The 14,203-nt window shown below is 42.3% G+C and overlaps 1 protein-coding gene across 1 annotated transcript in view; it reads left to right on the top strand.

Moving 5' to 3' along the window:
- Positions 1 to 12,865, top strand: part of SLC35F1 (solute carrier family 35 member F1) — a 50,135-nt gene extending 37,270 nt beyond the window's left edge. The window contains exon 6 of the mRNA XM_064707951.1: positions 8,774 to 12,865. Within this exon, the coding sequence (XP_064564021.1) occupies positions 8,774 to 8,998 (225 nt within the window). The 3' untranslated portion in view covers positions 8,999 to 12,865. The remainder of the gene's footprint in view (positions 1 to 8,773) is intronic.
- Positions 12,866 to 14,203: the final 1,338 nt, after the last annotated feature.

A 14,203-nucleotide genomic window follows, 5' to 3' on the forward strand; every position in this document is an offset into this window, starting at 1 on the left:
TTTGCCTTACAGCTGCCTATGTCAAGCTCAGAGATTTTTCCTCAAAATGCTATTGGTTTTCTCCATAAGTTTGTTTCATTCCACCAATGAATTCCAGGAAATCTATTAAGTTTCCTAAAAGTTTAATAGAATTTGTGGTGACAGTTTTCCAGTAAACCCTCCTCATTTTTTTTTCCTGTGCAGATAACCTCAGCATCTAAAAGGTAAGAAAGCTTGGGTGTTTCCCACTGACCACTGCCTTACCAGTTAAACTGTGCCCACCAGCAAATATCATTCAAGAACTGAAAAAGAGGGTGCTGCTGTATGACAGAAAGCATAGATCAGTATGTTTTACATGGAGTAAAACATGCATGCAGTAGAACAGAATCAACTGGAAAATTCAGAAAATGTGTCATCTGGTTCCTTGTCATCACGGTTTCTATGCAACATTTGCAATTCAGCATAAGCCATAGTAATGGACAGCATTTCATCTGAATTAGATCATATTGAGGGTGCAAGCAAGCATCAGGAATTGAGAAGTATGGCCTTTCTGCCATGCATGAAATGACAGGAAAAACTTCCTTTGGCTTCTTTGTTTTCACCAAATGGCAACAAGGGCAGAGTCAGGTTTTCACTGTCGTTCAGGCGAACCAGAAATTTCTTGCTTTGGGTTCTGCTGGTATGAATGATGTGTTGAGACAAACCTCCTTCATTCAGTGATGATCAAAGATGTGGAGTAAGTAGCTACACACTCCACTTTTCATCCCAGATGTGCTCAGAGAGCAAGATAGGACTTGAAGTTACCACTTAAGACTCTATCCTCATGTTTTGCCTAAGAAATAGCTGGAGGTCATTTAAGTGTGAAGATAATGCAATCCTGCTGGTAGTGGACAGACTTGCTGTCCAGAAGTTATCATCATTATTGAAGCTGTCCAGCGCCCCTTGGTGCCCTTCTCAGCAAGAGAACCAGCATTTCTGCTCTGGCATTCCACTTCTGCAGTTGGTGAACAGGGAAGGCACTCTAAACCATACCTCAGTGGTTTGGGTCCCTTTGGAGATTTCTTAAAAACTGAGAGATCTGGCAGGACACATAAAGGTTCAGGTGGATTTGTTTTTTCCATTCCAGTGCAGTCTGGAAAACTCACAGCAACTCTTCTGGTGTGTGTGGTGCCATTTGGGGCTACAAAGTACAGTGTTGCACTGTTGAGGGTTGCTTCAGTTTCTGCTGACGAGCAGATCAAGCTCTGAATCCCAAAGAGGTATCTTCCTCCTAGGCTGGGACAAAAAATAGTCAGGAGTAGTTTAAGGCACAGTGCTGATCCAAGACAGAGTCAGTCAGATCCTCCTGGGTGTGATCCAAGGCGGTGCCAAAGAGCGCTGCGAGCTATGACTGGGATGCTGGCTCCTGTTGCTATTAATAATGTGGCTGCAGCATCCAGCCAGGCAAGTGAAAGCACTGTGTGAATTCCTAGCTTTCAGAGCCCTCAGCCTCCTGGTGCTGCTGCTGGCTGGAGAGTGTGTGCATCCCACAGTGCGACTTCTGCACTTGGTCACGGTGAGCTTCATTTGCTGTGTTGGAGGCGAAAATAGAAAATTGTGGAAAGAAGCTCAGCCTCTCGATCAATTTATCAGAGTGGAAATGTCTGTTTGCTATATAAAAGATAATGAGAGAAATTTGGTTTTAACTCCCTTCACTCAGCCTGCTCAGGTATTCATGTGTGAAATTACCCAGGGGAAAAAGCCATAAGTCAGTGAAAGAACACCTTTTGGCCTTAGCTTTGATGGGCTGTGCAGCGTATGCTACAAACTGAATCAATCTGGAAAGCAGAGTTCACTGCACTGCACAGACCCACTGATGGGAAGGAAGAAGGTGATGGAACTGGAGAGCATGGATGGTGCCAGCAGAAATATGGAACTAGATTAATTCCACCTGATAGGTACATTTTTACCCCTCTTCATCAGTGTAATTCTGAGGAGGTCACTTTTCTCTGAGATTTAAAACTTGAATTAATGAACCTGATTTCTTTATTCATTTATGCCAAAATGTGGAGAGCTGCCAGATGAGGTAGAGAAAAAGGTAGTTATTCCATTTCATAACATATCACTGAATATGTGAAACATGACAATTATAAATTTTCAGTTAGTACTTGAATAACAAAAAAAAACCTTTTTAAAAACTTGAAAAGCACAGTTGAGTTGCCATAGGCTAGGAGCTGGGGTTCATACTACCTAAAGAGATTCAGTGTGTGGCTGCTGTTTTGAAATACAAATGGAGTGCTGCAGCTCAAATAGTCTGCTCCTGCAACTATTTCCAGTTCAATGGACTGAGTAAAACAGAATTAGCATTTTCATAACCATTGCAATAATGTTCAAGATCATTATCATGATGGCTGAGCGAAAACCCAAAATTAGCAAATGGTTGAATTTCTTTGTCTGTGTGGGCTTTTCTGCAGACTCACATCTGTCTCATTTTGTCACTCTGGATACTGTTTTGCCATGGTGTCGGTGGTAACATGGGCATGGACATCTGTGACAGCCAGCACTGCTTGTCTGCAGATTCCCTCTGCGGGAGTCAGTCGGCACAGCCGATCCTAGATGTGGTTTTTCCATGCTAATTTTTCCATGTGATTTTTCCATGCGTGTTTCTTTGGGCTTTCCCTTCTATATTCATGACCCGTGTACTGAAGAATGACTTTTCCTCTCCAGACCAAGGCATGAATCTACTACCTTCTAAATAGTTTTTCTTTCTGTTTTTTTCTTCTCCTGTTACTGTCTAATCACTGTTCAAGACAATGAAATCAGATGCACTCGTTTCCCTGTTAAGAAGCTTCCTTTTCTCCCACCTTTCCAAGGGGATTACTTTAAAGCATAAGAGTCTCAAGTGGAAATAGTAGAAGCATTTTACCTGTGGTGATTTCAGGCTATATGAAAGACAAGTTTTACATGGACAGACTGTAAAAAGTAGAGGATAAAAACCAGTAGGGAGTAAATTTTGAAAGCTTTAATAGTTTATTCTGGATTTTTAAAAATGCTACATTTTCAGGTGCCTTTATACTCAACTTCTTTATTTTAGGTACCTTGGGATGCTTCGCTTACTCATAATTTTGATTCGCTTGCCACAAAAATGCTATATATATAAGCTAAATTTTGTTTTGTGAACTTTATCTACACTTTTATGTAGCACTGCAGATATGTTTGGGTTCTTTTCTTTTTTAAGGCAAAGACTTTGTGCATTGGTAACAGAAGGAGTAATTTCACCGTACATTTCCTGTGATAGCTGGAGCTTGCTGCTGCAGTGGTTTTCCTGGTGGGGTTCTGCAGTTGCACACTCTGGAGTGATGCCCCTATTCCTGCAGCCAAGCCACCAGCTTCCATAAGCTCATCTGCTGAACCTGGCTGAGCAGATCCATTCAAGTACTGGGTTCCTAATGAGCAACTCAGATAAATACCAGAAATGTCCACTCACCAGAATCTATGCTTGTTTTGATAGGCTGACCAAATCTTGTTAAGCACGTTATCTTGTTATATTTGTCTAGGTTTTGTGTTGTGTGTTTATCTTCAAATTGGCAGGCACCAAAGACAGCCTTTTACATGCTGAAAGGTAATGTTTGTTTAATGTAGGCTATTTTTACCACAGGTACTAAATGGTACCTAGAGAAGATTTTTTTTGTGTGTTTTCATAGTTTTTTAACATTTATGAATATCATTGTTTGATCCATATTGAATACTATTGATTGGGGAAGCATTTACAGACACACAGATGTCAGAGCAGAGCAGACATGATCACATCTGTAGAGCTGATTTAACTATTTGATTTGACTGGCAAAAAAAGCTTTGGCACATGCTTTTCATGTCAGTGATGAAATCTGAAATGTTGTAAGTAAGGCAATTTCCCTGCAAAGGAGCTGTCTGCCTTCTCCTCAGAGGATCCCTATTCCCCATTTTTATTCTGTAAACTCATATTTATTCAGTAACCAAATGAATCTCTTTTAAATGGGTAAGAAACTGAGGATCATATAAAATCATTGTGATTCAAAAATTAAATTCACAGGTTGAAAATCAAATCCAGGGACTCAAGACTGTTAGATCATTGACCCCACCACAAAGTCTCTCAATAAGCTTCATGGATGAGCAAGTTTGCACATGTAATACACATGTACCTACAAATGTAGATAGGAAATCCACAGTAAAACTGTTTAATGATATGGAAACATGGGTTGACTTTTAGTCTGTTCAGGGTGTGTGACACTCATTAGCTAATTTGAGCTAACCAGTTTCTCTTCACCATGTTACTCTTTGTGCAGTTATCCTGCTTAGCATGGAGGGATGGATTTGGAGAGGCATACAAATCTGGATATTTTAAAAATATTTTTTCTTAGAGGAAATATGTTCTCTGTAGAAAGAGTAAAATGAAGCACAGTTTCATTCTGAAGTAGCTTTTTAGACAGAGAGAGGAATTACACACTTCCCAAGAACCTACAGTTTGGTACTGCAGTTGTGTGGAGAGTGGCAATGAAAAGCGATCCTCCCTCACTTGTTTCTAAGGAATGTCTCTTTCCTCTGTTTTTGAATGTGTTTCTTTTTCCTGCCTATTAATAGCAAATCTCAGTAGATGAGGTTTGCAGATGAATATTAAAAAAACCTCCAAAACCTACATGGTAGTAGAGTGTGCCTGAAATCTTATCTGCCATAAATCGCAGATTTCAGCTGGAGTCTGAGTAGCATAGTACAGTGAACAACAAATTTTGGTTTTGGGAACTAGATCTGCATCTTTCCTTTGCACTGATGGATTCACTGCTGTTTTAATAGGAGGAAAATACCCATTTATTTCAAAGGGTTTGGATCAGTCTGACAGGGTATTGACAAGAAACAGAGATTTGCCATTGTCATGGTTTGAGCCTGGCACAGAGCCAGTGCCCCCATGAAAATGCCTCACCCTGGTGTCTGCTGTGAGATGTGACCAGGAATAAGCAAAACAGGCTCTAACTTAAACATAAAGACCACTTTATTACTTAAACTACAGGAAAATAGGGAGAGACTATAAAGAAAAGAAAAAAAAAAATTGAAAACCTTACAAAACCACTTTTCCTCCTCCCCACTCCCTGACTTTCCCAATCCAATACATTCTCTCAAAAATACCAACTGCCCAGCCCGGCACGACACTTTAGTATACTCAAACTGCAGTTCATGAAGAGGAAAAGGAGTCCTTCTTGTTCCATAGGCTTCTGGAAACACACTGAAAACCTCGGATGCTTCCTTGTCACTTCGGCACCGCCCGGAAAGTCCATTTGCCGCTTGTGACATGTTCCCTCCATGCTCAGTGCTCTCACCACCGAGACATGGATCAGAGCTGCTTTTAGGGTGGTCTTTCAAGGATGCCTTGTCTCACTCCAAAAAGGCACAGTCTCTGCTTTTGGGACAACTGTCCCCCCCATATTTTTCCAACCCCCTGGGGCCGGGGGGTCCTCACAAATGAACCCTCCTGGTTTTGAGGCACTGCCTCCCCCTAAATGCAGTCTGTGTCACAGGAACAACTGAGTCCATGGCTACAAGAAAAAGTCCAGCCAAAAGGCCACTCCAAATCATCTCTCCCCATCCAATCATCTCCACAATCTCCGGGCCAAAGTCCTTATCTCATCTCATCTCTCATCTCCCTTCTTATTCAGCTTCGAGGAGGATTAGCATTTTCTGCAAGGCCCCAATCATGCAAGAAAGGGTTAAAAGTTTTCAGTCTCTGTCTGTCGGTCCCGGAGCGGCTCCCACGGGAACGGCTCCCACGCACGCTGCCCACACGCTGCCGCTGCGGCCGGGCAGTCTTCCTCCCCCTTCTCGCTGGCTGCTCTCCTGGGGGGGGAAGGGGGGCTGGCTGCCCGAGGGCTCGATGTCTCTTGGGGCTCCTCCACCCTTCCATCCTTGGAGTCCCCCCCGAAGCCCCCTCTGTCCAGGCCCCAGGCCTTACCGCATGGCTGGCCCCTCCCCCGCCCAGCAGCAGCGGGCCGGGCGAGGGAGAGAGGTCTGAACTCCTCGCCCGACGAGGTCCAAAGAGGAAGTGCCAGGGCAGTGCCCTGCTTTTAACCCCTGTGTATTCTCGGAGGTGTGTCCAAACCCCACTGGCTACACCAGGTGTCAGTATGAAACCCAAAACCTTCATTGGTTTGACCACAGCTTCCCAGAATTCCCACTTCTTCCTGGTCAAACCATGACAGCCATGTACTTCAGTATATATTCCTATATTAACTTCGCTATCTACCTTTCTACTTCAGTGTTGCAGAGAGCTGCTGCACAAATGAATTCAGCCTGAACCTTGTTTCTAAGGAAGGTAAAAAGGAAGGAATTGTCATAGGACTATTGGACTCCAGGTTTCTTTGAACTAGCTGTGCACAGATACCAAAGACAAATGTTTCACAGATCTTTGTGTAGATTTCCCCAAGCTTGCCCAAAGCCTTTCCCCCAGGCAGGAGAGCTGCCATGAGGGAGGACACTACCATTGAAAGAATACTATCAGACAAAAGAACCCACTGTCAGGAAGCCTCTGAGAGAGGAATGAGAGGTATGGCCAGGAGAAAGGGGATATGGTAGAGCTGGAGTCATGAACCAAAGCAAAAATGAATTTATTTTGTCTGGACAGCTCCTGGAACAAGAAAAAAAGAATATTTAGCTGCTGGAAGCCCCACAGATTCCTCACAGCAGGACGCAAGGCAATCTCAGGTCTGGCTGGCACTCTGGCAATGCAGTGGGCCAAGCCAATTGGCTGGCTGGGTGAGAAATTCAAGCATAAGGTGGGAATGAGGGACAGTGGGAAACTAGGGATGGGAAACTACATGCATTTTGGCTCCTGAGATTTTCTTCAGCTTAGTCAGCTTCATTGCTGCCAAGTGATGCTCAAGTTCAAATACAAAGTGAAAGAGGGGAAGAAAGTGCTGAGAACAAAATTGTACTGAAAATGGAGGGGGAGAAATCTGCCAGAAGTTTGAAATTATTGGCTTGTGTTTGATTGCCACGTGGGGGAGATGTAAGCTTAACAGTCCTGTCAGAGCTGTGTCACATGGAAGGAATCCTTCAGCAGACACTGGTGAGGCTCAGCAGTGTCTCTGTGACTGGGACAGCTGGGTGGTTTCATGAAATTGTGCTGCCAGACAACATGTGAGGGCCTGGTGGCATACATGTTAAAAAACAATTAAAAGCTGATGAAAAGCAAAACTCTTCCTACCCTCTAATCCTTCTCACATGTTTTAAAAACTTTCCCCATTATGGTATTTTCCCTGTTGAACATGCACACTGGATGTGGGAAATACACTCAGACCTATCACCATGGGTTATGTGACCAAAGCTTTCAGAGATACTGAGGGTTCTGTAAAAAGTCCAAATGCTTCCTCAAGCAGGAGGCTAGACGGAGGTTTTGTAGATTTATGAAGCAGTAACAAATTAACATCACTACAGATTTGGCTTAAGTAAAGTTTGTTTTCTCCACAATGATAATTTCTTTAAGCGAAAAAGAATTGCTAAAAGAATTTCAAGATAATATAGTCCATTCTGTCTATTTTGTGCTGTGCTAAGGTGATCCCAGAGGAAACAAATGGGGCATCCACCAAAGCAGAGTCAGTCAGGATTAACAAACAGACTTGCAGACACCTTTACATAAAATCCTGAAGTACCTCGTGGAGCAGCTAATAGCAGGTTGCAAGTGGTTGATGGTGTTCAGGTACAGATTCCTGACAGCTGCAGAATACAGGCACTTCTAGAAGTTCCACTGAATACAAATCATTTATATCCTCAACAAGGTGGCTATGCAATTTGTCCTTCATGGTTTCCCACACACAGCATGCATGAACAAATAACTTGTAGTGTGGGATCAGCAGATAAGTCATGTGGGCTTAAAGCCATTTTTGTGTCCCCTGTAGCCAGAACCCAGTATCTACAGCTAGTACCCAATGGTCTGTGCTTTTGAAACCCTGTCTTTGCCTTTAGCTTTATCTGCAAGGGCTAACAAGTTGCCTGAAAGTTTCTTTGTGTTGTATTTTTAGTTCAGACACAAGTCTGTATATGTCAGAAAATTCAGGCTGACCTCTGATCTAGTGAAGCTGTGTGCCAAAATATGTGTACTTGAGCTTTCAGTTAACTGCCCTCCCTGTGTACTTTCAAACCTCATGATGTTGACCCAGAGCACGTTTCACAGCTGAAGTTCATCCTGTCCAAACTCACATTACATCTTCTAGCACCTGCTCTCTATTCACAAGCAAGAGATACTAAAGACAGCGTAGTTTTTAAGGGTAGTTTTTAAGTGCCTTTATTGATACATTTTTTTTAATTCTTATTGAAATAATTATTTAATTATGTTTTTATATTTCTAACAGCATGTTAACTTCACAGACATCTACTTTAGATGTAACTAACTTCAGATTTGTCCACTGCCTGTCTGACAACTGTAAATAACAATTTGCACTGGAGCTGGAGAAACTTGGACTCAGAGAAGTAGCTGGCTTGTCTAAAAGCATGAAAAAATCAGCTCTGGATCTGTGACCAAAATTCAGTTTTCCCAAGTCCCAGACAGTCAATACTTAACATGCCTGGCCCAGGGGAAGGCAATAATTAGCTCTTGTTTATGAAGGACAGAGGAATTGGTGAGAGTAAATTAAATCTCATTCCCATAAAAATTTAACATCCAAATGACAGGGAGTTTGTTCTGTGCAGCGCGTGCCAAAACAAGGATCTGTGCCTGACCCTGTCTTTGGGTCTTCATGAACTCAGGGTAATTGGTGCTGTGTCTAACGACTCTGCTGTTATTTCTGCTCAGTTTTCAGGACTTTACTTGTTGTCGTTCTTCACAATCCTCGTTGGGCTGATGCTCTACTCCTCCACGTCCACCTACGTAGCCCAGGATCCTCGGGTGTACAAGCAGTTCCGAAACCCCTCTGGACCTGTTGTGGACCTGCCAGCCAGCAGCCAGATGGAGCCTTCTGTGACATACACCAGCCTGGGGCAGGAGACAGAAGAGGAGCCTCATGTTAGAGTTGCTTAAACCCAGGGCTGTTGATCACCTATTGACAGTGGAGCTCGTGTATCCATTATCTCTGTATTGTACATAGAGAAAGGTATTTACCGGGTGCAGTTACACTGGTGAGCTGCAAGGTAGCAAATAAGGAAAGCTCATGCAAACACAAATTAATTGTTCCAGGGTGTTCCTTGCAAGGAGATGCCAGTCCCTCGTTTACGAAATGAGCAGCATGTTTGCCATACAAACTGCTGTGTAGGAATCAGTTCATTTCAAACTACCTGTGACAGATATTCAATACATACGATGAAATTACAAAAAAAAAGAAATTATTAGATGGGTGTTTTACACACACAGAGTGATGTTATGCCTAAGCCACAGCAGCTGTGGAAAAAATGCCTTTTTACAGCAAATACACTTTGTGCAGTCACTGTTAATTTCTCTCTAGAATTTGTTTGTTTGCGCAAAACAGATGGGTTAATCGTAGTAACAGCCCCCTGACACATTTTTGCTAGCACCTTGGATTTGGTGAGGGAAATACAATGAAGTTCTTCTGTGCTCTCTGTCTAGTTGCCCTTTCTAGGTAATCTGATCCATGAATCCAGAGAAGGGACAACTTACAATATCCGTCTCTATTCTAGGAATAGGTATAAGGCGAGCATTTTAGCCTTTCTATATTTGCAAAAGTGAAGTACTCAAGCATTGACCTCTCTATGATCCATGGCAGATTTCCTAGTGGCCAAGGTTCTGCATCAGGTGACAGGGAGTCAATTTCTCTGTAGTCGTGACTCAACACAGATTTCTTACTTTTAAAATTTTAACCTGTAGAAAGAAAAACACATTTTCTAGTTTCCTATGTATTGTACCTCTCCACGGAAAGATGACATATCATGTGGATCAGGGCACTTATTTTAGATACTCAGTGCATCAAGGGTGCCTTCTGCTCTTCCAGTTTGCTTAGTCTCCCGTGGTTCATTATTCTAACAGTAGCTATTTAGAAATGTGTCAGTTTTTCACCAAAACCCACAGATTGTAAAAATCAGGAAGATTAAGGGAGGAATTCATGAGCAGAAAGACTGGACCATCTGCTGGTGTTGCTGCAGTAGCATAAAGGCATTTTACTGGCAGGGTGCAGCCAATTATTTTTCATTAGCTGTGAAGCAAGCAGAAGAATTCAGCAGTTTTCTTACATTCCTGGGGACGTGTGAAAATAGTAAGGGTGTGCTCCACACTTCTGTATACAACTGTACTTCTGCCTCAGGAGCCTTACCAGAATGAGGAAAATCTTAGTCACCACCATGAAAAATCCATCTTTGCCTGTATGTTTGCTCCTCTGAGAGCCCAGTACAAGGAAATCATTATTTCAATATCCTTTATCTATTTGTAATTTAAAATAAAGGAAGATGAGGTGTTCCTGTGTCTAACAATAGATGGGGAATCTAGGAGAGATCTTGGATTTTATTTACCAATCTGCCACATCTTTGCATGAATCTTTGGGCATGACTTACCTTCTGTGTGGCTGAGTTTCCCAATCAGTATATATGGAAATAATGACATTTTACCTACCTCATAGAGGTGCTATGGGACCAAGTTATTTTAAAATGCTTCAGGATCTTCAGAAAGAAGGAGTTTAAGAAGCACATAACAGTGCTGTAAAAATGTGTATACATTCATTGTATTTGAAAATGGAGTTTACAGTATGGTTGATGAATATTTTGCTTGTGGGCATAGAAGGTGAATTTTATTTGAATGTTATTCTGCTGAAAAGGACTGTTTCAAGCAAAAATGTAGGCCTTCATGTTTGAAAAATACAACTTACCTATTTCTATATAAAAAAGAAGAAAAACGTCAATCTATATATTGGAGATTAGAAAGGTCACACAGTTCAACCAAGCAGGATGAATTTCTGCTGAGGTAACATTCATTTTTTACAGTCCTGTTCTCCTTTAATACAGAAGGATCTTCCCTGAAGCAGACTGAGAGAAGTTTATATATGCATAACAGACATGAAGTGGCAAATGTCAAAATGCTCTTGAACAGCAGAAGTATGTGGTACCTTATTCTTACTGTGGAGAAGAGGTCATTTCTTTCCCACTGTGTTTAGGCTGTCTGCCACAACCCTGCTGCACCTAAGAGAAGGTTCTGCAGTATTGCCAAATCATGCCCAAAACTGGCCCAAAAGTTTTGGCTAAGATGCCTTGATACTAAACTAACAAATGTATGATTTTTTTTTCCTGCCTTCTGGTTTTTTTTAAATCTTTTTAGCACTCATGTTTCTGAACTTTTTTTTTTTTAAACTATTGAGGATTAAAAAAAACCACAAAAAAACCCCACTAGATTCCTGCAGAAAAACAGAGTCTGTATTCTGGGGATATTAAGGAAAGTCTAAATCAAAAAAGTAAAAAACACAGAAGAAAGAGTACCTGACACTTCAGGGAAAGATCCTTGGGTCAAGCTCTGTGAGAGCTTCGAGCCAAGGTGGATTTCGTACATTCCCAAGGAGAAGGGGTCTGATTGAAATCATGGCTCCCTCAGGTACCCAGAGGCACACTGGTGGGCACCTGTCATCTCAGTCTTTTTTGCTACCTTTTGTACCAATTAAATACCTTTCTCTGAGCATTAGTCCCCGTGTTGGTCTGAGAACCTTGAGGATCGTGCGCGTGTGTGTTTCATGTTTACAGTTCCTTCCTTTTGCATAACTGTTTTGATTAATTTCCTAATTAGTATTTATTTTTAAGCCAAATGTTTGTAGTCCTTCGGCCTCCCCCTCCTCATTTTTCTGACACTAACTTGTAGATGTTTGTTAGAGTCTTCTGTGAAACAGCTGGGCAGGAGGCAGCTCCCGGCCGGGTCACGGGGCTGGGAGGTTTTCCTTACGAGGCGTTGCGATCCATGGGTGGCTGAGAGGTGCCACCAGGCTATTCTGAAAGGCTCTGTTGTACAGGAATAAGTTATGGATGTTTCAGTGAACGCTCTGCAGCCAGCCAGCATCCCCTGTGCTTGCGGTGCAGGAGGAGTTTGATGTGCAAAGCGGGGCTGCTTCGCTCTCTGTGTTTCCCCATAAACAAGGTGGATGCTCGGATTAGTGCCAGTGCGCTTGTCCTGGATGGACCTCGAAGGAAAACAGTAGTATAGCTTTACAAAGAACTGTGTTGACTGAAAAACTGAGGTCTAGTGGAGGAAAACGTTCCTTCTGCCTGCTTGTGTTCTGCAGTGGGAGCCCTCAGTGTGCACCAGCAAAGGCTCAGCTATCTAACGGCAGCTACTCTCCGTGTGCGTAGGACGTCTCTAGCTCTGCATAGCTCCTTGCCTCAACAGACTGAAACTCTCTGATTCTGCTGGTCCTGGGCAGCCCTTAGCAAGACTGATGGAATTTTCTGATACCAGATAAAAACCCTCACTGGGAGACAGACCTGGTCTTTGTTCCAGCTATAAAGTTTCAAAACACACAACGATAGACCAAGCAATTGAAAATTTTGCACCACTGTGTCATAAGAAGAAGTTTCAATGTATAGTGTAGAGATTGCTAACTTGTGCTATTAACATTTTGACAAGCGTGTAGTATCATAGTATCATTTCCTTTCTTTTCTTTTTTTTTTTTTTTTGACAACCATTTAGTATTCCTGAGCTAGCTACAAATATAAATTTTACCCCATGGGTAGGATTTTATTGTTAAATGCCATAATAAAGCACACTAATCTTGACACCGCAGATGGAAGTATGAACCAAAACCAAAACCAGGCAAACAAAATCCCAACCCCAAATCCTGCATTGAGAAGCTGAATAAATCTTTCTCCATTTTGATATTTGCATGCACCTATATGGACTGGCTGTGGCAATGTAATGCCTGTATAATGTTTTCAAATAAAAAAATAAATGCTTTATGAAAGCGGGGTTAGTGGTTTCTTGACTGTTTCCTTTCCGCTATCTTTGCCTTAAGCGATTTTTCAGAAGTGTAAATATTGAATTGCTGGGAACAGTTTTTTGCTGTGCTCAGGGCTTCTTCCCCTTGTGAGGTGTTAATCCAGAATTCTTTCCAAGGTGTCTAAGAATAGATGCCATCAGGCATCCTGAAGTGTCTTGCCTGGCCCCAGAGCACTCATCCAGAAGGGTAAGAGTACTCCTGCATACCCTCTGTCTTAACCTGCCATTCCCCTAGGGCTAGCTCAGCTATCCTGATAGTCACTGCCCTCATTTGGAGACAAAACTACTCTCTCCACTGCCTTCCAGAAATTATTAATTAGTCTAAAATTAATCTGGGTAAATTAATCAGTGTAGAATTAATCTGACAAGGGCATGGTATTGAATGGCTTCTCTGGCAGAGGTTGTGGAGTGCCTGCAGCTGCCTTTCCCAGCCCTCCCTCCCTGGCTGTCCTGGGACTCTGCAACACTACACCCAGCTGAGCCCTGAAAGAAAGGATGGAGACAAAGTTTAGATATTGGGGGAAAAGGGGTGTCAGGGGGAGCAGAATTAGGTTAAGAAGGAAAATAAGACTTTGACTCATTGAAAGTTCACATGGACAGGAAAGGAAGATCCTTAGTGTGTGAGAGCAAGGCATATTATAAACATGTATTCATTCACTTCTAAGAGTGTTTGCCAGCATATGCACCTCTCCATCCCTCTTTGTCTGATGTCTCCCTGGGAAACTTTGCATCAGTATTTCTCACATACTTCATTGCTGGGAGTATAAAAGGGAATGGAGAGTGGTGAGCTCATTTCCAGCCACTCCCTGCACTGCAACTGCACAGAGCCCAGATGTTACGAAGCCAGCAGTGCTGCACCTATGTGCTGGTTATGTCTGATATTCCACTGTGAATGTCTCCTGTTATACAGAGCTCCAGAAACTGAGTTAGTGTGCACAGCTTGATCATACTAACAGTTGATTTGCATTTTCCTCCAAATCTTCTCGAGAGACTCTCTGGCATTATAAAATTATCCTTTTATTGCCTGGCTAAAATTCAGCCTGGGTGCTTGAGTCATATGAATAGTAATTGCATGGAATTACTCTAAAAATAGATCATAAATAGGCATTAATGAATCTTTCTGTTCTTAAATAAAACACGTTTTAACACTGAAGGACACTCAATCAGCTTAAAGCTGCCAGTCTCCCTTTGTTTTTGTTTATTTAGAACTAGTTCTCCAAAACATTACAAACCCAAAGCTGAATGCTTAGCAGCAATATGTTGTGGCATACAAACAAGGAAGCAGTGCTTTTACAGTTAGGAAAGTTG

The sequence above is a fragment of the Zonotrichia leucophrys genome, chromosome 3 (genome assembly GCF_028769735.1).
Source record: "Zonotrichia leucophrys gambelii isolate GWCS_2022_RI chromosome 3, RI_Zleu_2.0, whole genome shotgun sequence".
Lineage (NCBI taxonomy): Eukaryota > Metazoa > Chordata > Aves > Passeriformes > Passerellidae > Zonotrichia > Zonotrichia leucophrys.